Here is a 23687-nt window from a genome sequence, read left to right as displayed (position 1 = left end):
TAATTTTAGTTGCAAATGAATAGAACTTAATATTTTCTTACATACATGTGCTTGTGTGTGTATGTTTATTAATTGGTTATTGAATTTGCTCATTCCTTTTGGTAATAATGCAAAACTAAAGTTGTTTCATGTGGAGCTGAGTTATACATTCTGAACTTAGTATCTCTAGAGGTACCTCTTACCCCTTGTAATGCTTTTGGCCTGTATCCCCAAGTACTCTTCCTCCCATGGTCTCCAGCAGCCGTGTGGAGACAATGTGATATGACTGATGGTGTGGGGTGACTGGCTGCCAGATTGACAAAACCCTGGCTAGGCAAGAGGAAAGCTGAAGCTTTTTTAACCATGGGTCCACCATTTTGTCCAGTTGCCATAAAACTTTCAGGAATGCTTTTACCCTTGGATAATTCTTGTCCTGTGTTGGTTATAGTCGAAAGTGGCTCATAAGTCCAGAAGTTAAGGGACAAAATCAAGAGAGGCTGCTGATCTGGCCAGTCAGACAGGAACTGAGCTGAAGGTGTGAACACTGTGGAGCTTGGTTGTTTTCTCCTCTAGATTCCTGCAGCAGCTCTGACTTACACAGGATATTTCCAGACTTGCGTAGGTCTAATAGGGTGACTGCAGAGCTCATGCTTTCATCTTGCCTTTGCTTCTACTCCCATGTTGTGGCATTTGTATACATGATCTCAAGTTGCAGGGCAGCATGTAGTCACTTCTTTCCTTCCTGAGCGGGCAGTGTGCCACACGCTGCAGGTCAATAGGCTGACTGTTCCTGTGCTGTGGAGTGGATGTGAGTGTGTTGCGGTATAACTAGTTAAAAATGCACTTATCTGGTGTGTGACCCGGTGTACCAGGAGGAACGCCTAGCACGTGACTCTCTGAGGACTTGTATAATATGTGTGCAAATGGCCTGGAATTCAGTTAGCTTAAGAGGTAAGTCTGTCTGCAATCTCGTTTTCATTTTTCATCCACACTAGAGTTTCAGTGCTTTTTGTATTAGAAACAAAGTGCTCCTTCAGGTAAAAGAGATTCATGATACACAATGTTTCTCAATATATTGATTAAGAACAGGAATCACAGAGCTCAGAATTAATGCAATGGAGTGCCTGGCACTCTAACCCTTTCCAGGAGGGCATGTGGTGATAAGAACAGAAAGGAGGCAGTGCAGGGGATGTGTGTTGCAGGGAAGGAGATGTAGAGAAGAGGATGACTACTGCGCTGAGAAGTGGATTCACAGGGGAAAATGGCACGTGCGAAGGATTCAACATTGATCTTGTGCATTTTAGTGAGGTTTACTTCAGCCTGGCTCTAGTTCAATTCTGTGCTTGGAGATAGATACCCTTGGAGTTCTTGAAGGCATCTTCCTGTGGGGGAGGCTGTGCTGAGACTGCTCTGCCTTTGGAACTGAGGTGCAGTGAATGGGGGAAATGTGGAGATTCACTTCTGAAGCAAACTTCTGAGCCTGTGATGTATGAATAGTGTGCTAGCATGATTCTAGCATGGGTGTGTACCCTATAGAGTGCCTCTGGCAATGCTGATAATACACTTAAAGAGCACTTTAGATACCCAGAATCTTTTAGTTGCACTTTGCTTCAGGTTTTCCCTCCTTCCAATGTCTGTGGTGGTGCTGGCCACCCATCCTAGACAAGGTGAGCCGTAGGCTGCAGGAACTTCACAAAGGTCCACAGCAAAAGCTTCCAGAGAATGGTGGTGGGTTGAAGGCCAGTGGCACTGTGTACCAGCATGGCCTGTCAGCAGGCCAAGAGCAAGGTTCTCTCTGCTCTGTGCTGCTGCTCCATCCCATCCTTTGTCCTTGCTGCTATCTAACTGGCCAGAGTGTGGCCTCAGCCCTAATAGGACATGCAGCATTTATGTCCTCAACCTCTGGTCCACTAGAGTGAAGTAAAGCAGTGTGTCAAAGGGAACCAAAAAGTGACACCTAGACCATGACCAAAAAAAAAAAAAAGGGGAAATGAGTGGGGAAAAAAATGGCTTTGGAGCCAAGGCTTGTGATCAAGGCAGGGCTGGCCTGTTGAATGAAAAATGATGGAAAATGAGTGCTGAGGAGGGGAAAATTCAGGGCTGTTTTTTTGCTTTATGTGCATTTGTTGCCCAAGTGGGCAGTCATAACTCTGAAATTATTTCAGTGGTTTGGTTTGTTGGCTTTAAAATCAACACATCTGCCACCAATGAGAAGAGGCTACAAAAGCCTATTAGCTGAAATTAATGCACAATGGCTGTCTGCATTTTCTTCCCAGAGTATTCTCTAAGTTCTAAGGTACTTCTGTGAATCTAAAAGAGATTTTAACTTGTCTTGTTTAAAATAAAAAAGAAAAAGAAAAATATTTTTGTAAAAAGTTCCAAATTCAGTAGCTGTGAGGAAGCCAAAGGTTACTGTCAGTGGTGCTTAGCCTCAGCAGCAAAGTCAGTGGACACCTCCCAAGGTATGAGCTCTGCTACCAATGACAGGTTTTGGCAGGCATATGCAGACCACTAGAAAATACAAAGACAAAAGCAGGACCAGGTGAGGTGTGAAAGCTAGTGAAAGGGAAAGAAAAAAACCAAAACCACAGAGCCAGCCAGATCTTAGTGGATGTAAAGGTCAGTCTTCCATGTGAGACGAAAAGAGTTATTGCTGAGTAACTCCATTCATTGCCTCAGCCTCTCCTAGAGAGAGTTTTGCTAGCTTTATGGGGAGAAGTAAGGTGTTAGCTCCTTTGGAGGAGAAAGGTAGAGCTGGTCAGCTGAATGGGATGAATTATCCGCTTTTCTAGGATTAAAAATTTTGGCAGTGCTTGTAGCGACTGTGGGACTTTCAGTGAGAAACCTTTGCTAATAAACATGCCTCACTGATTCATTTGTGTCTGATAGATTATTTATTCATTTATTTATTTATTTATTTTACCTGTCTTCAGTTCTTACTGTTCTCAGGAAGCAATTCAATGGCTTTGGAATGTGGAATTTTTTTCTTTAAGTTTCTACAAGGTAAGTGAAAGGTGTATTTTAAAATATGCTGTCTAGGTTTTACTTGTTCATATTTTTCCATTTCAACCTGAAAAAATATCAGAGACAAATAAAATTAGCAAAAGAGAGACTCTTCAAACTTTTTCACTCCAAAAGAGATTTATCTCCCGTCACCCTACCCTTCCTCCTGCCTCTGGACCACATGTGGACCTATTCACTCAACTGAACTGTCTCCTTTTTTGTGGAAATTGATTAATAACTTATTTTTTCTGTCAAACCTGAAAATCTGAGAGATGCAAAGGACAGTATCAGCTAGTAGTCATGAAACTTTTGAACATGAAAAGCTTGGTAATGCTGAAGAGAAAAGGTCTCCAACTAAAGAGGTTGGAACTGGTTTGGCCAGTGCAGGGCTTGCTTTCTTCTGTATCTGTAAGGGAGCAGCTGCTTAGTGTAATATTAAAAGCTAATGTGTTGTTGAATATTGAAATCGCTAAGATGAAAACTAAGGGCTCAGTTTATTAGTTAAGAAACATTTGTATGACTTGGCGTGTAAGTGTATTTGTTTTCTAAACAATGTGCTTGTACTCCACTAAATTCAGCTCAGTGTGTTTTGTCAGTGGGAGCAGCTCTTCCTCTTCTGCAGGACATGGGCTCCATTTTTGAGTGGTCTCTAGCCTTTACTATGTACAACCCATGTATATGTATCTCAAGAGCCACAGGGAAAACACCTATTTATAGCATCTCTGTGGTTAAAACACTTCTGTGTTCAGTGGGTTTGATCAAGTTGCAGTTTCTTCAATTAGATATTGTTAGCAAGTGCTGAAACTTTGCAGGGGAGTTTACTATGCTGTACAATGCAGAAATGCTAGAAAACTGCAAGAAGAGTGCTATTCTGAAGTTAAAGCTAGAATAACAGGAAAGAAAATGTGGAAGAGGAAGGACAAGCAGTAGAAGGCTGCAGAGCTCAGGGAGCAGGACAGGATGATTGTGTTTTTGAAGAGAAACTTGTTGAAAGGAAAGGAAGAAATTAGGATGTGTAATGTTGGTAATCCAAACAGAAACAGTTAAGAGTTGGACAAATGGAAAGTCAGGGTTTTTTTTAATGAGGTTTCCCACCTGAAACTAATAGATGAGGGTAAAACCAACAATAAATATCAGTGAAATGTTAAACATTAAGTAGTCATTTCCTCTAAGCTCTGAGGCTCTGTCGAAGGTACTTAATAAGACAGCATTTGTTGAACAAAAATTAGTCCAGTTTGGGATGTGTAAATCTAGCACTGCTTTTGCTGTTAGCCCACCAAAACACAACATTTTCTAATGTTTATGGTTACACCTGTTGCATGCAGCTGGCAAGTATATAGTGTAGGAAATTATGGGTCTCAACATTTTAAGTAAAGGTATTTGAAATAAACTGTACTTTCTTGAATTTGAGCTTTTTGGCACTGACAGAATGATAGATGGGACCAGCAACTTAGCAGATACTGTCATTCATTATCTTTTTATCAAAAGCTAGTTAGAGTGTCCACAATAAGTAGACCTTGCCAGATTGGATACCCATTAGGGGAGAACTGAGGATAACTTTTCAAAGGCTGAATGAGAAATATTATTTTTCTGAAGATCAGGAAAAAAAAAAGTTATTAATTTGTATGTTTCAAATCTCAGGCAGGCCTAACCCTGCCTTTTGGCCAAAGAAGTCTGATCAGGGCAGGACCAAATGAGTAATGTTTGTGGTGGTTCGAATCCCTGGTGACCCATTCTGAGCAGCTGCAGTTCCTAGTTATTGGAAAACTCAGGTTTTGACTAAGAGAACAGCTGGGGTCTGGCAGGTTAGCAGCAATGAAACAAATTAGCATTGTCATCTTGACAATGGCAACAGCTTTAAATATTGACTGCGAAATATTATTTTTTTTATTCCAGTTTTGCTTCTTGGGTAAAGGCAGAAAAAATTGGGAGTAAAATAATTCCTCTGAATACAATTTACAGTTCATTGTATGGTGTTTAGGGGTAGCACAGTAGAATTAATTGTTACTTTTTGTATTGGAGTAAGGAAGCAACTTCTTTCCCTCCCTATCACACCCCCCAGGTTTGTCCAATGCACGGTTTTGTTCAGTCTGAAAGTCTTGCTCCCAGAGTAACATCATATGCCTTTTAAATGTGCCTCTTAGGGGGCTCTACTGTGCTCTCAAGGTAGATTACAGTATATAAAGCAAACCCAGCTGTGAAAACAAGCCCCCTAACTTACTACTTTAAAGCTCATCTAATCCAAAATGTCTGATACTCAAGGGGATCATGTAGCATTCTTTTTTTCACCAATTTATTGATTGTAAATATGGCTCTTGTTAAAATGGAGCACTGTTGGTGTTTTAATTTATAATACTACATTTCATAAGCTTCTAGCAACAGTATCAAATACGTAAGAGAGCAAATGATGAATCCAGGAAATTTTGTAGATAAAATGATATTTCACAGGCCAGGTGAAAAATAAAAGTCAGTACTTTTGGATGTCACTCCTGAGTGTTGCCTAATATTTTCGTTTGCTTACCTTCTGCATGTGGACATGCAAAAGCAGAAGGGAAAGTTTATTTAAATTATATATAACCTTGAGAGAACATTACCAAGCCAGAATTTATTTTTTTTTAAAGGATATATTAAAAATATATAATTTAATTCCTACCTGCAATATAGATACAATTGCATCCATTGCTGGGATACTGGAAGGACTCTAGGAACTGCACACAACCTTTGGTCTATATGTCTCATTTCTGTCCTTCACCTGCTGCTAAGAACTGTGATGGCTGTCTGGCTGGAAAGCTGAGCAGAAGAATATCTAATCCTAAAGCCTTCTGCTGTTGAGTAATATTCTGTTTATCTTCTGTGTTTCATGGTATTTTTTCCAATACTGGTTGTATTTTCCTTTTTGTTGAACTATCAGAAGGGATCTTACTGCTATGAACTATCCTAAAAGGATAGTAGGTGTCATGTAACTGCAAAAGGAAAAAATGACCTAACGTGTGTTGACAAACCATCACTGGTAAAATAATTACTTGCACTTCTTTAAAGTATGAGGTAGAGGATAGATACCCTTCATTTATGTTTTTCATTTTTGTGGTTATACTGCAATAACTGCATAAATGCTTCTAGACATTGCCACTAAAATTACATGACATTACATGCTCGGTGGCAGTTTGCTTCTGCCAGGGGCACTACTGCATATCTAATCTGATCCAAGACTACAGGTAGTGCTTTCTTCACTAACAGATGCATCTGTATAAGTTCTCGTCATTTTAGTATTACACATTTGCAGTTTATAACAAAAAAGTGCTAGTGCCATTACATAGAAACCAAATCATAGAATGCCAGGTTAGAAGGGACTTCAAGGATCATCTGGTCCAACCTTTTTAGGCAATACTATAGTTTGTATGAGATGGCTCAGCACCCTGTCAAGCTGAGACGTAAAACTGTCCAATGGGGGGGAATCTACCACTTCCCTTGGGATACTATTCCGATGTTTGATTGTCCTTATGGTGAAAAATTAGTTTCTTGTGTCCAATCGGAATCTCCCCAGGAGCAACTTGTGCCCATTATCCCTTGTCTTTTCCATGTGACTCCTTGTAAATAGGGAATCTCTATCTTCTTTGTAGCCACCCTTTAATACTGGAACATGGTAATAAGGTCTCCCCAAAGCCTTCTCTTCTCAAGGCTGAACAAACCCAGTTTTTTCAGTGTCTCCTCATATGGCAGGTTCTCCAGCCCCTCTGATCATCCTTGTGGCCCTTCTCTGGATCCTCTCCAGCTTCTCCACATCCTTTTTTTGTATAGCAAAAAACCCAGTGTTTTGCTAAGCCTTAATAACAAGAGCATTAATGCACGGTCTTTGTAAGCTTGTTTTACTTGGAGTGCATTTAGTGCTGTTGAATCTACAACTGGAGAGGACTAACTATGCATATTTGTAGTTGGGTTACTTGGGTTGTTCAGATTTACTGCACTAGATGTTCATATTGAAAATACCTCCTTGTTTTCTTTTCCCTGGTGGGTTGGTTGTTCATGATTTTTTGTGATGCTTAACCACTTTCTACAGAGACTTACTTTAAAGCTATGTCTGTAAAAACTAAATTGACATACTTCATTCAGTACTTGTTAGAGAAGGACTAATCTAGTTAGATCCCAGCTTCTTCTGTCTCCCTAGAGCTTGTCTAGCATTTCTCAGGATTCCCAGCTTGGTATGTCAGAGTGCTCCAGAACTGTCTTGAAACAGCCTTCAGAGATCCTAGGAAACTTTCCATGACTGCTGACAGTTGCACAGTAACACCTGTGTGACTGTGTCTTGCTGTATTTAATGTTCCTTCATGTTGTATTCAGTGATACTTCTAGGCAAACTTGAGGGACAGATGCCACAATTCACTCCCCCAGCATTGCATCATTAAATTAGTTACAGATGACAACACACCAAAATACTGTCCAAAATTGTCCAGAGAGGCAGACCCTGCATGTCCAGAGAGCCAGAATAAACTCTGAATCCGTACTTGGATCATTCATAGGCAGCTCATTGCAAGATTATTAGTAAATTGTGATTGTGTGACACTTTGAATTTACTTAGGACCTTTGAGCAAAGGCTAGGAAAAGAAGAAGGAATATTGTTTACATACTGAAGCTGAAAGAGGTATAGATGCTTTCATATGAACCTGCTGAATATATTGCATTTTTATGGTATGTATGTAGCAACCATTAGCAATATGTACTGCTAAGGTTAATATTAAAGAAAATAGGAACAATGGAATAGAATAGTTTCTGTTGTTGGAGGAATATTGGTTAGGCCAAATCCATTTAAGTAAAAGGTAAATCCACTTGATTATCAGCTCACAATTAAACATTAGTCTCAAGAGTTTATAACAGATGTGTCATATTAGACAAATGTTTTTCTTCTTAGTCACCAAGTGTACAAACTAGCAGATTAGTAACAGGCTTTGGTATTCTTGTGTTGGTTGTTGTGTTTTGTCTTGTTTGTTTGTTTTTTAAAAAAGAAGAAAGCTAATAGCCAGACAATTACAGCTGCTCAAAATTAAAATTATACTAATGTTATGAATTCTGTAAGCCGTGTAAGTAGTGAAAAGGAAAACACTTTTTGTAGTTTTTAATAGTTTTTATATTATCTTTTCTTAACCTAACATTTGAGGAATTTGAGCAGTACAGACTGTCTGTCATTATTGTTCACCTTATCTTTTAAACCTTTGAGTCTAGTTAGCTTTTAAAAAGTACTTGAGAAAATATCCTTAAATATGATAATGATGTGTATTTTGAAAGCTTTTATTTAATATTTAAGGGGTCTGAATCAAGCATGAAGCTTTTTTGACAACATTAATTTGTGCTGTAACATAGTGGCTAACTGGTTACATATAAAAATATTCTGGCTTTAAAAGGCTAATGACTAAAAAATAAGAGAGAAGCAGCAAATTCCTGACAATAAAATAATTCAGCTCACTTTAACCTTCAGAGTATGGTAATGGTTTTTGCATCCTGAGTGAGTAACACCTTATTTGAGCATTCTCGCTGAAAGAAAAAACAAGACTCGGTCTGCTTTGCTTTTATATTCTTGCTTGGTTGATTGACTAATGGAATTATTCACTGTAGATTAATCACAGTATTCAACAACCACTCTTCCATGTGAGAGAGTTCCAAGAAAAAAAATCTAAAAATAAGAGAATGACAGTAAAGATCATAACCGTCTCTTGGTATGTTATACACATGTTTATCTGGTCAAGCTATTTACTGTAGGCTGTTAGCAAAAATATCATTTTACAGGTGGGAAATCGAGACCTTTAGACCCATATTGTGAAATGTAGCCACAAGTTTTACGTTTCTTTGTGCTAGAATGTTTCTCCTGAAAATTCGAGGCTTTTTATAATTGCTTTCATAACACAGAGTGAACCAAAATAAAAAACAAAATAGCCCTTCTGACAGGCTGAAGAAGTCTCCAATGGGTATCAGAACATGACATCTGGAATTGCTGGTTCCTACTGAGTGGTTTGGCCTTTAGAACTTCCTCAAGATCTCATGGGAAAACGATGTCAGAAGTGGAAACAGAATTTTGTTCTCCAGAGCAAATCTATTTTTATTAACAAAAATGTTGTAATTAAGGCTTCATCATGGTTTCCACTCAAAGTTCATGGTTTAGATGCTCATTGCCCTCTAAAACTTAATGCTCTTTACATAGCAATTCCCAGGCTTTTCTTCTGGCTGAGAATGGTTATTTTGGGAAGGACCATTAATACAGATTTTGAGGGAGGGGAGAGACAGGGAATGAAAACAAAACAAACTTTGGGTTGAATATTGAAGCTTGTCTTTACTAAGGAGATACCTGTTGGGAGTGTTTCAGGTTTTGATTTGACTGCTGTTCAAACTTTGAAAGCTAACGTATGTCAGGATTTACTTTGAAGTGCTACAAAATGTATAAAGCAAGTAGCTCGAGAGGGTCTGCTGCTTACACATTGAAATATACTTGTCTTTTACAAATGAGTGTTTTAATGCTTCATATCTCAAGATCACATGTTGAAAAAGCATAACATGCTAGCATGTTCTAAAATTCTATAACCATTTTGATGAGTTAGTTAAAGAGTTAGTAATTTATTTTTTTTTTTAAAAAAACAACTTTCAGCTTGACTAGTTCTCACCAGTGGAGATTTGTTTTGAAACTAGAATTGAATTTGTTACTCCTGCTGAGTACTTGGTGGTATTGGTTGTTCGGTGTGTGTTGGATTGATTTTGTTTGTATTTTGTTGTTTTGTTTTGAGGGGGTTTTTGTGGTTTTTTTTCTCCCCACAAATGGCAACTATTCTTTATTTTACAATTTCTGTAATTAATGGAACTGTTTATCTTTTTCTGGTTGCACTGGCTGCAAATTTTTTTATGAACTTGTCTTGAACTGTGAAAATTACAATTAACTGAAAGACCTTTTTCTGACACAAGTAACATTACAAATTGTCAGTTTGGGATCTAATTTCAAGTTAATGAGTTGAAAATAGTTTCAGCTCTCCCAAAAAACTGAAAATACTGGATTTTCTGGCCAATTGTGAAGTTTGTGTCTTGTGCTTTAAATGCTTCTGCCTTCTCCTTATGCTGTGAGAAGGATGTGTATGAACTGAGGCTCCTGATTGCTTCAAGGAGAGCTATAGCTGGAGTGGAGCCAAATAGCCACATTATTTTAATTAAATAATGCTGCAGCTTTTAATTTTAGATGTTAATTGACAGGCTTTTTTCCTCACATGAGCAAAGCCCAAAGGGTTAGTCTTTTTCTATAACAGCTGCTGACATCACTCACACCTAAATTACGGGGAATTGCATTCTGTCTGCTGATGCAAGTTCTACTGATGCTGCCAGTTACAGCAGAGGAAGCACTGGAGCCCAGAGATCTAACTGCAAATATTGACAATATGTAATAGCAGAAGTTTTAAATGCATTTGTTTGTAGTGTGGTTTATCTTTTTGCATTAATAAACGGAAACTTCAATAGAGATCTTGTTTTAAGTTTTAAAGAGCATTTGTGCTCAATTTCTTGTGGCCTCTTGGCAATTCTTTCCCAGAAGTGTGGACCAGTTGTATTTCTGTATAGGACTGTGGATTTAATCATAATAATGTAGATCTATGGATCAGAGCAGAAAATGTATGTAGTATTTAAAATGTGTGGTTCCCCAGATACTCTCTGTGGTTATTATGCACTACTGATGTATGTGTGGAGGCTTAGGAAAGTCAGCTGAATTTTAGTAATGCATTTTGTAGAGAAACCGCCGGTAGTTTTTGAGAAGAACTGTAGATCCTCTTCCTTCTAATCCGTAGTGTTGTACGGTAGGGGCAAGCTGCACTCTGCACACACACTGTACATTCTTTGTAGAAACTATGCAATTCAAAGCATTATTAGTGTTACTTTTTCTTTTCTGCTTGTAATGGAAGCTTTAATACTGTATTAAAAAAGTGAACACTACTGTAAAGTCATCCTTGTGTGAGAAACCTGATAGGTATATAGTATTGTTTATTAGACTGCACAGTGTTCATACCCTTCAGTTGCAGGACAGTCATGGCTGGATTTGGGAACTGAACATTTTGGTGAGGATAAAAATGATTTGACTAAGTTGAGAATATGCGAGTTAGAGGTCCTAATTATTATATTTTAAAAATGAGAGTAAGAAATCACGGCTGCATTAAGAATGTGGCTTCTATAGTCATCTTGCCACACTGTAATTTTCTTCAGACTTTTGAACAGCACTGCTGTAAAGGTGGCCTCCAACTTTGTATTTATAAAAGTTTTTTAGTTATCCTGTTAAAGACATAACTCCAGAAATTTAAATCCACAAAATACTAGTAGTTAGAAATTACTTTTTTTTTTTTTTTAACTGTTTAGGCTAATAATTATTTTATTTTCCAAAACCTGTTTTTATTCTTTCTGTGCAAGCGTTATTAGTAATGTTTCATGGGACTGACTAATATGAGAGCTTAAGAATGCAAGCAGGTTCAGTATTGCTGTCAAGTATAGACTGGGTCAAATGATAACTTTATGAACATTTTTAATGTGGAAAGAGTCTTTGTTATTAAAAGGCATAAAACCAAACAGTTTAATTTAGGAATAATCTTTGTCTCTTAATGTGCTGTAAATGATAATTTTTTTGTATGCAAGTGGGAATATTTGTGTAGGAGGGATTATAAGTACTCTAAAAGTGTCTGAGTGTAGTTAAGCACATATGCTTAGTTCTTAATAAACTTACATATGTTTAACAAACAGCTTTCATTCCTTGCTTCAGACTTGGGTCAGTTTAGGCTTGAAATTGAAAGCTCAGTTGAACTGAGCTATTTTGCATAAAGGACAGTGCATGCAATTAACAATTGTGTTAACAATTTGGGCTTGGGAAAGCAAGGAGCATACAGCTTGGCTAAAGTTAAAAGTTAGCTGTACATCACTTATTTTGCTGCTTCTGAGAACCTGGCATTTGCTTGTAGTACACCATTGGATTCTACTTGGCTCTTAAAATTTGTGTATTTGCTGTCTTCTCTGTTGTGTTGATGTAGTTGTCAGGGCAGGATTCAGAGATGGCTTTCTTGTGGCTTCTTAAATCATGTCATAATGAGAATGATCAGGTAAGATAAATCTCAGACAAGTGGGTCATATTGTCATCTTTAGAATTTTTAGGATTTCACAGAAAATTCACTTTATAATAAATGATTGACCTGTATTTATGAACAGGTATCCTCAGTGTGCTTCATTTGTTGTCCCTTTAGCCTAATGGGGCATCAGATACTATGTACGTAGGTGATTACTACAGAAATATTTAGTGTTTCTTCTAGTGCCTCACTGTTCCAGAAGTTGGAATCTGTGCCAGACCATGGCTAGTGTCAGGTGGAGCTACTCAATTCTATGTTTGCTTTCCCAAGTATCCAAGCTCTGTTTGCCCCGTGTGGTAGGAAATAATAGATGTCTATCTGTTACAGAGAGAGAGAAGAATGCAGAGAATGAAAAGAATATGTTCAGCAAAGGACAGAGGAAACATGGAATCTAGCTTAAGAGTAAGCATTGGACATAACCACTAAAGGACATGCTGTAAAGCATAGTTAGCTAGTGTTTCAGTGTCTGACAAGTTAAAAATCCATCTCTTATATAACAGGCCATTTATCAGTTTATGTTATTGGTTTCTGCCCTTTTAAAGCCAAGTAAACTTGAATCAAATATAGATCCTGTAATTTTCACACTCTGAATTTTATTTATTTATTTTATTATTCTTTATGTTCATTCCAAAAGGAATACCCTAAAAAGATAAAAGCTTGTCTCCTGTGTCAAATGCTGAGTGTTTGAAGCCAAATGCTGTTGTCATGTTGTACATACACTTTTCACTCATTTGTTTGGAATTGCTGAACGTTTCTGTTGTGGTACTTGATCCGCATTTGACTCAACTGTCTCTCCATTGTTCTCATGAAAATATCAATAGCATTAATATTAAAAAATCCATTCTTAAGATGCAACTAACTTTTTTTTGTGTGTGTGTGTGTGCTATCTCTGTATCAACCTAGGATTTCTTAGTGCAGTGTATTTTCTGCTGTGTAAAAGGCTATGGTTGTAAAATGGATGAACAAGTTAGCATGCACAATTAAGGGTGTGACCAGCTTGAAGCATCCATTAAACATTAAGGTGAACCTTTGGGAGCTCTTTAAGTCTCACCACTTGCATGACTTCTTACAAAGAGGTCCAAGCAATTACTAACATCTGTCTCTGAGAATGGTTCTTTCTGTGTGCATTTGTCCTTACCAGACCTGCAACTTGAGTCATTACATTACTTTCTCAAGGTTGTCAACACATTTGAAAGAATCATCTGGACACTCTTCAAATGTTTGTTCCCAGCTAGGAACACTTGTGGCTTGCCTTGGAATCTTTTTGGATAAACCACAGACACTTGAGCCTGGGGTAACTACGTGAAACACTCATGACAAAAGTGTTGATTACTTCTACCTAATTGTCACTCGGCTTGAAAAAAACAACCCACAAATCAGAAAGAAACCACCAGAATTTTCAGGTCTGAAAGGCTAAGGGTTAGCTTGTTTTACTGAGGCTGGAAGGCTGACAACTTTCAAAGCCTTTTTGCAGACAAGCCTTGATTGTCTAGCTGGAGAATCAGAGAGGTGGTACTGCAGTGCAGGGGGAGGCATACCTTTCAGGAAAAAATCTCTGCAGCCATCCCTTTGCTCAGTCTTGGATTATCCCTGACTGATTCAGGAGAAGGGGCCAACCTTATTAAAAAAAATAAATAATAATTGAACAAAAAACCCCAACAAAACCCCCAAACAACAACAACAACAACAAAAACCAAACACAAAAAAACCCCCAAACCAAAACCCAACAGGTGGAATCCTGAGTGTCACTATCCTCTAAGAGGGAGTCTGCTCTAAAAACAAATAAGCCCTTGTATTACTACAGAACTGCAACATTTCAGTGGCTAGATTTCTCTAGGTGAAGTTCTTATATTTTCTATTTCAAAAATGCTTTTAAAAGCTTTCAAGCTTTCCTATTTTGCAACTTGATGAAAAATCATCTTTGTGCAACAATTTTGATCCCTTTCACAATTTCTGTGCTGCAGTAGACATTTGTGCGTGGGAGTCACTTAAAACTTCTTAGATACGTGAACATGCCTACTGAAATCAGTAATACTTAAAATTGGATGCATGCTGATATGTTTGCAGATTTAAGTTCTAGGCTTCAGCACAAAAAAAAAGTGTTTTCTGAGCAAATATTTTGTTCTGTATGCATAATCTCCTGTGCCTCCCCCCTTAAAAGTTGGAATCTGAAAAAACCTGTTAGATTTTGCTGGCAAATCTACTGACAGGTTTATGAACACACTGAAGCCTTCTTCAGTGTATTAGCACTGGGAATGTTCATGTACCTGTGTCAGTAAAACCCTTTCTCCAGTGATGAGCAGGCAGTACAGTCTCCTTGCATAAGCAAATGTTCTGGATAAAATTTAAGCACTCAGTCTAGAAACGACTGTGAATAGTACAATCCCTGTATGTATTTCAGAAGAGTAAGCCAGTAAATTTTAACTTTGCACTTTGCCTCTGAAGTGAACAGCTTGGTGTAATTTTGAATTATGATGGTAGTATCAGTGTGGACATCCAGTAAGGTACTAGATGGTGCAATGTTGGTGCACTCCACTTAGGCTGGAACTTCTGTGCAAAGGCCTGAAGTAAAGTAGCATAAAAATGGTTCCAGATCAGCCAACCACTAAATATTCTTAAGAATCAGATAGGGCCATTGTTTCTGCAGAATGGGACTTTAATTGATGCAATTAATGAAGGGCAATTACTGGAGTTGCTTTACTAGTGCCAGTTTGTTATTCTCCCTCAGAATGTTTATGTCTAGATAATTTTCTTTGAGAGTTTATGGTTTTCTGCATGTCGTCCTGTTTTCTACATTGAGGAAAAATGAAGTGAAAAATAAAACATAGCAAGTTTTAACAGAGCTTTGTGGCATTTGACTGCAAATGACTACTGTTCCTTGAGAGGCTGGAAGCATCTTCTGCAATGTGCTGCATCAGGTCTGGATGTCCTGGGAAAGTTTTCTCCAAAGGGCAATGTTAGCTGGCAGTGCACAGGGGGAAGGAGTTCCCACAAAGCAATGCCAGATCTCTTCAGCTGAGCTGACCTGATATTGTGAAGATAGCCCAAGCAAAGGCAGCCGGCGAGGAATGTTCTGCTTGAGCACTTGGGTTGCTAACACGACTCTAGTTGTTTTTTTTGCCAAACTTTCTAGGGTGCACAGTGTCAAAGTTTCCAAAAAAGTATAATTTGGACATGAAATATAAACCCCAGTTAATACAATTTCTAGCTCTGGAACTGTATCTGTTACTTCTGACAGTGGTGAAGGTGACATTGTTTGTTTTAGAAGAGATTTTGTTAAGGTGGAAAAAATGCATTACCAGGACACTTAACAGCTAATGTTTTTGGTATGAGTACTCTTTCAGTTCTTTTAAAATTGTCTTGAAGCAAGATGTTTAGTTTGGGCTTTTAACCTCAGAAAGTGTATTTCTCTGAGAAAACAGGAATGAGTGTTAAGACAACCTGTAACTTCATATTAATTAGAACAAAAAAACAATGGTTGTAATTGTGAACATATCTATGGTGTTTCCTTGAAAGTAACCTAAACAGGTAGCTTTACTGAGTTTTGTGGAGGAAGAAGCATTTTGCATTAATACCAATTAATAGATTCACTTGCATCTATTTCTGCCTTATAGTATGCATAATTAACAAATCCATACTGATGTCTTGTGGGGCTGTCTTACTAGTGAAATTAAGACAGAAACATAGCTTTATGTATGTAGTACTGAGTCTACCTAAAGACTTCTAAAATGTTGCTTTAATTAAAGTTTATTTTTCTGCAGACCTTCTTGCTGTCAGATGTTTTAAAGTAATAGCACAGTAGATTTTTCTGCTACTTCTGTAGTATGTTCCATGATGGAATGCAAGAACAGAGTTCAATGGGTGGACTGTTCAGTAGGTAAGGAAGTGGCCGGATGGTCACATTCAGAGGGTAGTGGTCAATGGCTCAATGTTGAGGTGGAAAATGCTAACAAGTGGTGTCACTCAGGCATCCATACTGGGAGGAGTTTGTTTAATATCTTCATTAATGATATGACAGTGGCATTGAGAGCACCCTCAGCAAGTTTGATGATGATACTAAGATATGTAGTATGGTTGATACGCCAGAGGGATGGGATGCCATCCAGAAGAACCTGGACAAGCTGACAAAGCTAACTAAGATCTCTGTTAAAAAAATGAAGACTTAAATCCAGGAAAAAAAACCAACAAAACAACAGCCCACAACAACCCAAACCTACACCAGCTTTAAATAGAGCACACGTTTACCCTTTGATTTCTCTTGGTCTCTTGGTATTGTGAGCACATTCTAGGCATTTTTTTTGATAGTGTTTGCCCAAGTACATACCTTTTATGCTTTGATCTTTTGAAGGATCTTATGCTAAGGGATATTTTAAGAAGTTTCATATGATTAAGGGAAATTTTTGTTCCTTCAGTCTGTACTGAATAATTCATCTAGCTGTGGACATGTATTACCTTTGGATAAGATAACGATTTGTACAATATGGGGTTGTTAACTTTCTCATGGCACTTCATTGGCTGGGGTATGTTAATCCTTTGTTTTGGCCATTTTAGTTCAAGTAATTATTTTCCTTCTGACTTAACCTTCTTTGGGCAATTGTTGGTTTCCTAATGTTTTCCTGTTTACCTATATAACGCTGTTGAACTGAATTACATCAGAATGTAAAATATGTGGTGTTGCCATAAATTCTGATGGAGTTTCTTGAACAAGATAGGAGAGTTCATCACTTAATCCATTGGGCATCACTTAATCCATTTCATATGTGTGTTGGGAGTCTTAATTTCAGCCACTTTTTGCCTAGCTGTTTGCTGGACTGGAGGGTAGAAAATGTAGCACCCCTCTCTTATAGAGGCAGAAAGGAGGATCTGGGAAACTATAGACCTGTCATTCTGACCTTGGTACCAGGGAAGGTCATGGAGCACATGATCTTGAGTGCCATTAGAAGACATATAGAGGACAACCAGGGGATCAGGCCCAATCAGCATGGGTTTATGAAAGGCAGGTCCTGCCTGATGAACCTGATCTCCTTTTATAACCTGATGACCTGACTATTGGACAAGGGAAAGGCTGTGGATATTGTCTGTCTGGACCTCCAACAAGCATTTTACATGGTTCCCCATAGAACTCTCATAAAAAACGTGGCTGCTCATGGCCTGGATGAGCACACGATCTGTTGGATCAAGCACTGGCTGGACAGTCAGGCCCAAAGAGTGGTGGTCAGTGGAGTCAAATCCAGCTGGGGCCAGTCACAAGTGGTGTTCCTCAGGGCTCAGTGTTGGGACCATTTCTGTTTAACATCTTTGTTGGTGATCTCAATAAGGACATAGAGTGTATCATCAGTAAGTTTGCAGATGACACCAAGCTAGAGGGGAGTGTTGATCTGCATGAGGCCAGGGAGGCTCTACAGAGAGACCTGGATAGATTAGGTCGTTGGGCTAATGTTAATGGTCTGAGCTTCAACAAGGCCAAGTGCCTGGTCCTGAGCTTGGGCCACAACAACCCCAGGCAACACTCCAGGCTTGGGGAAGTGTGGCTGCAAAGTGTCTGGCAGAAAAGGACCTGAGGGTTCTAATTGACAAGCAGCTGAATATGAGCCAGCAGTGTGCCCAGGTGGCCAAGAAAGCCAATGGCATCGTGGCTTGTACTAGAAATAGTGTGACCAGCAGAAGCAGAGAGGTAATTGTCCCCCTGTACTCAGCACTGGTGAGGCCACACCTGGAGAATTGTGTCCAGTTTTAGGCACCTCAATTCAAGAGGGATGTGGAGGTGCTGGAGCGAGTACAGAGGAGGGCAATGAAGCTGGTGAAGGGCCTAGATAATAAATCTTATGAGGAATGCTTGAAGGAGCTGGGAATGTTTAGCCTGAGGAAGAGGAGGCTGAGGGGAGACCTCATCAATGAGGCCTGAAAGGTCATTGTAGAGAGGTTGGTGCTGGTCTCTTTTCCCAGGTAATTAGCGACAGAACTGCCACCTCCTTGTGAAGTGTGGTAATCCTCCTTCAGCAACTGCAGCTACAAGTAGTTATGTTGAAAGACTGGTCATGTTTGAACAAGCTTACTAGCAGTAGTATTGTGCCTCTCAAGTAATCTCATCTGTGTGATTCTGGCAGGTCACACTCTTAATCAGACGGCCAGATTTTTTTATTCTTTCTGGTGTTTAGGCCAATGTGTAATCAGAATTTCTTCCTCTGGAATAGAGTTATGATTGGCAGAGGTACAGTTCTTCAGCTGAAAAGGAATCTAGCCATAGTAAGAAACAATTGAGGTGCCTTCCTCTACTTGCCTCCGCAGTGATTGCAGAGTCTGGATCCAGAGTTCCAACCCCAAACTGAGCTTTCCAGAAAAAATATTACAACTGTTCTTGTGTCATATTCTGGGATAGAATTAGGGGTGGGACGAAATTGCTTGTTTCGTCATATGAACAGCACAAACAGTAAACCCTCCCTGTAAATAACTTGAGATCTAATTTTCTATTATTTTCTAGAAAAAAAAAAATAATTAAATCCTTTTTCTTCTTCCTTCCCCTCAACCCTTATTTTCTTTCATCTTCTTTCTCCTGTAAAAACATGCAAAAAAATCCAGAACACAAGCCTAAAATAAACTTAGAAACAGCAATAGCAAAATTCCTAAACCAGCTTCTTTGTATCTAACAGCAAGTTAAAATCTAAAGCTGAAAATGAAATTGAGGTCCTTGTTCTCTATAAGTTAACAAAATATAAACCATAGAAGCCTAGTGGGTAAGAATGCACCAGGTGTGACATTAGATATCTTGGTAGACATGAGAATGTTTTCATTAACTAGAATTGGAATGAATTTTAAATTAAAAATTGAACAAGAGTGTGCAAGGAGCATCATCTACTTTATTCTGTAAGTTGGTTCTGCAGTACGTGATGGGTGGAGGGCAGGGTTATACAAACATGACTTTGGTCACTGGCTTAACTTGATATAGCTTTGAATTTTCATTATTATGAAAACAAATCAGCTTTCATATTTGAAGAAGGCCATTCTTTAATAGTACATAGTATATATGCTCACTTTGTAGAGCCTGAGACCTGATTTAATTATGTAAAAAAATATGTTATTGTGTTAAAAACATCTGCCAAGGCATTAGTGTACAACTTACGTTTAGCACTTAAATTGACTTTCATAACATGACGAGGCATTGTATGTTTGCACTGGGATCTTGATGGTTGTCTTGTTCCAAAAAAACAAAGGAGGAAGAAGAGGGGGAGATGGAAAATGTAGATAAAAGGTAGGCCTTTTTTTGCACTTGAGCTGCTTAATGTGACATACATGGTCTTCAAAGATGATGCACATTATTTTTTCATGTGTCTGTTTTTCTTGGCTAATGAGACATCACATCCAGCATTTATATATTTGTGTCATAGATCTGTAACTACACCTACTATTTATTTGTCAATTGTATTTTCTAATTGAAGTAGAAAGAAGGCTTCTTGAAAAAACAATCGCACAATCTAAGAAACGTACCTTCTTCTGTAAGTCATGTAACATGTGGAGGCACATGATCCCAAATAAAGTGATCTTTGATCACTGCCGGTAACTTCTATATTTATTGTTTCCCTCAAGGGAAAACAGCATGCTCTGCAAGCCACTGATTTTTTTTTTAATCTCAGTCCCTATGCACAGGCCCTTGAGATGAGTGCAGTGGTGACTTCATGCAAGTGCAAAAACCATTGGTTAAGGTTAAACTGCAGATTCATGTCTAAAGGTGATGCCTCTCTTTAGGTTTTTTTATTCCATTTCTCTCTCTCTCCTCTAAACCTGATAAAGCAACAAGATGTTTGGACAAAATAAAGTAACAAAGAAGAAAACAGAAAAAAAAATCAGAATAATAAAAATCAGAATCACATAACGCATCATATTGTGGTAATTTCACAGATTTTCATAGCGGATCAGTGGTTTATATAATATTTCACTCTCTACACAATGTTTTAAGTGTCAGGTTCCTTGATGACAAATTTTTATTTTGTGTTTTATGTAAGAATACATTATTGGTATTTACCTAATAAATAGTTGGGAAATATTTGGAGAAGAAAGTGTACTACTTGTACTGGAAAATTTCCCAAAATACACTAAAATCTCAGTGCAGATTTTATTCTCTTACTGGCAATATTAACAAAGGCTTAGGATATGTCTTCTTTTAATTCTTCTTTTCTGCTAGTACATTTTGACCATAAAATCATATGGTTTCTTCAAATGAATTATTGTCCCACAGACTACACAGTATTATTGTGGTTCAGAAAGTTGACGTAACACATGGAATGAAACTTGAAGCACATAATGGCTGTATACAGCAAGACGTAACAACTTTAATGATACAGTTTATGAAAATAGTGTCTTGAAGTAACAAAACTAGAGTCTTTATCAGAGAGAACAGAAGTCATGACAGGCTGTTGAGTCCTGGTTGTCAGCAGGGAGAACTTCTGGAGCTCTGCTGAATCTTTAGCAAACAAGGGTTCTGAGCAAGCATTGAGCAGTTCTCTTCTGTTCTGATGTTAGCGTGGTTCATTGCAGTATAAAATGAGAAGTTTTTTGTTGGGGAATATCTGGTAATTATCGTAAGGGTTGTTCAGGGGTACAAACCCACTAATTTCCATAGATACTTTAATAGTGTGGGGGTTTTTTTGTTGTTTGTTTTTTTTTTGTGTGTGCTTTTTTTTTTTTTTTTCCTTTTTTTTTTTTGTGTTCCAGAGATTTTTTTTTTTTTTTTGTGTGTTCTTTTTTTTTTTTTTTTCCTTGGAATTGATGCCTTGTGATGCATCTTTAGAGGTAGAATGGTGCTTAAGTGGGAGGGAGAAGCTCACAGGGGACTTGTGAGCCAGGTTGGACTGCAGAACAAGAGGCCAGGTTATACTATTGCCTACTATGCTGCAAACAGCTGCAGGAAATTAATCTGAAGGAGGTGATTTTTTCTTTTGCTGTCTGATTCATATGCATTGTGTAGGATGGGTAGGGTTAGATCAATAATATTTTTCTGAGTAATGTTATTATTTTTTCAATTGGAATAAAGTTTGGAAAGTAGATGTTTTACTTGATTACTACCTTTCTGGGTGAATGTTTCTTTTTTTCTTAGTACTAAATACAAAAGTTTATTTGTGCAATCAAGTTTTAAGCTTGGAGTTGTATCATAAATCTTATTTGCACCCAAAAATAGTTCTCTATAATGAATCTTGCTGAAACTTTGCATTTGAAGAAATAATCCAGGCCATTTAAATCTTGTTTACAATAAGAAATTGCACTGGTTCAGAGATGTCCTGGCAGATGCACTCACCTCAGAAAGCTTTTTCAGGAATATATCATACTCCCCATTCCTCTGACAGCCCCCTCTACCATCTGTACGTGAAAGGCAACATTGTCCTCCCAACACACTCATTGTTCTGTCTTCTCTGAAAACAAATGAGGAGTAGTTGTTCCTGTCTCCTACATGTGTATGGGGAAAGTGGGATAAACCTCCAGTAGGGTTTCCTGCAGCTATAAGCAGTGTAGTAGGCCAGAGTATAACCTGGTCTCTGTTCTGCAGTCTAACCTGGCTTGCAAGTTCCTTTTGACCTCCTCCCTCTCAGTTATATACACACCTTCCTTCCTTCCCCCACACCTTTTTAAAAAAAAAATATTTTTCTCTTTTCTTTTCACACTGCAGCAGTTGAAGTGCCAGACCCTGCAAACTGATAAGATAAGAACCACATGGTGCATTGCCATAAGCCAGGGGTCCCTACTGGGTCCTCTGACGCACGCAGTCCTCCCCTGATGTCAAACAGCTGATAAGTAGCACCTTGGCTCTGGTCCCAAACCTCTGTGCCAAGAGGGAAAAAAAGGCTCTTTGTCTGGAAAAGGCAGCTCCGTTGAGATTTTTTTTTTTAACATCTTCTGCTTTTTTTGAATTCAGACCAGAGTTCTGCCTATTTAAACTATTTACTATTATTTCTGAATTGTTTGGCAAGAATAGATGTCCACACAAAAAAGTGTGTTTAATTCATCAGGCGTGATGTATATTTGACTGTACTTGCAGCATCAGACACACAATGCAGCGTGTTGTGTTTATAAAGCATGATAGCTGAGCCCAAGTTACAATGCTGCTTAAAGGTACATTAAGCATGCTTTTCAAGAACCTAATATCTTACTGTGGAGCAGAAATGAAACAAAAAAAAGTCACAAATTTAAGACTACATTCATGATTAAAAAATGAGTTAGCTGTCAGAATGATTTCATAATAAACATAGACCTCCTGTATTAAAATGTAGTTTTATACATCAGATTTTGACAAGTGTGTTCATGCTTTGAAAGTATTATATTTTCTTTTGCTAACTTTTCTTAAAAAAATAACTTTTCTGAATATTGCAGAATCTTAAAACTTTTAGAAATAAGATGGGGTTATTAGCTCACATGACTTCAAAGCTTTAAGAATTGTAGTATTTTTAAGATAGGAAACTGAATGTTTTTCATAATCACGTGCTTAGTTTTGTGTATTTGTATAAGCCTTTTGTTTGAAAATAGAGCATTCATCTATCTAGAAATGTTCCAAAATCTACACTGTTATTTGCATTTTTTTATATATATATGTTCATTTTTTCTCACTTCATTGTAGCAGACTGTATATTTATAGGAATGTACAATGACAATTTTATTTTACACTGCTGTGAAGCCAAATCGAAACCAAACATGTTGACCTGACCCAATTCATCAAAGGTCTCAGAGGCTTGGGCAGCCACTGCAGTGGATACTGTTGTTGAAGCCCCCTTCTAAGGCTTCTAGATGTAGCCTTGAAGTGTTGCTGCTGAGTATGTTGAAACAATGGCAGAATTGCACTAACATAATTACCTTGGGCTGATGATTCAAACTCTTACCCAAAGCGTTCTGGGAAGCTTCATGGTCTAAGGGAATACATCATACAGCTGTTGGGGCTCTACTTTTAGTGCTGCCTGAACTGCAGAGGATAAGTTTGTGGGTTGTGGAGTGCAAGTCTGATACTAACTTCAATGTGTAATTTTCAGTGACGAGAAAGAGAACCTCAGTGTGTGTGTGGTGTATGTGCCATCTTGCAGGTGTTAGAGGATATTAAAATATTTGCACTAATTTTGGGCTACTTTTCATATAAAGGTATGTATCTTTCTTGTTATCCATTTGTAGAACTTCATTTGTTTATTGTAGACCAAAAATTGCCTGACAAGTGTGTATGTATCTGTCCTCATTCTGGTTGTTGTATACTTCCTTCTCAAGATAAAGTCTATGAAAATGTTTTATTGATCCTTTTTATGGAAAAGGAGAGGTAATCCCTTAGTCCTCTGCTGCTTCTGGTTTCCAGACATGTTGTGCACTGTAGAATCCTGTTCAAGAGAATATATTATGAGGCATGACTTGAAAGGCTGGGATTGCATTAACTATTGACAATAACAACAAAAAATTGAGAGAGACAAACATTGCACACATGGTTGTATATTTTCACAATTGTCACATTTAGAGACTTTCTCAGACAATTATTTTCTCCTGCTTGGACCTTGCAAGAGGAAATACAGATAGATGCTGTAATTAATATAGGAAGATGATGTTTCACCCTCGGGATTC

General features: G+C 38.1%; 1 protein-coding gene across 2 annotated transcripts in view; it reads left to right on the top strand.

Moving 5' to 3' along the window:
• PDE10A (phosphodiesterase 10A) overlaps positions 1-23687 on the top strand; it is a 176150-nt gene that overhangs the window by 27678 nt on the left and 124785 nt on the right. Inside the window, exon 3 of one of the 2 annotated variants that reach the window (XM_010002165.1) lies at positions 4419-4444. The exons of the other annotated variant lie outside the window; for it this stretch is intronic. Coding sequence (XP_010000467.1) covers positions 4419-4444 — 26 coding nt within the window. The remainder of the gene's footprint in view (positions 1-4418; positions 4445-23687) is intronic. 2 annotated transcript variants of the gene reach the window in all.

The sequence above is a fragment of the Chaetura pelagica genome, unplaced genomic scaffold (assembly GCF_000747805.2).
Source record: "Chaetura pelagica isolate M959 unplaced genomic scaffold, ChaPel_1.0 scaffold787, whole genome shotgun sequence".
Taxonomy (NCBI): domain Eukaryota; kingdom Metazoa; phylum Chordata; class Aves; order Apodiformes; family Apodidae; genus Chaetura; species Chaetura pelagica.
The sequence above is the reverse complement of the archived record's forward strand: the minus strand, read 5'-3'. Positions and strand labels throughout refer to the sequence as shown.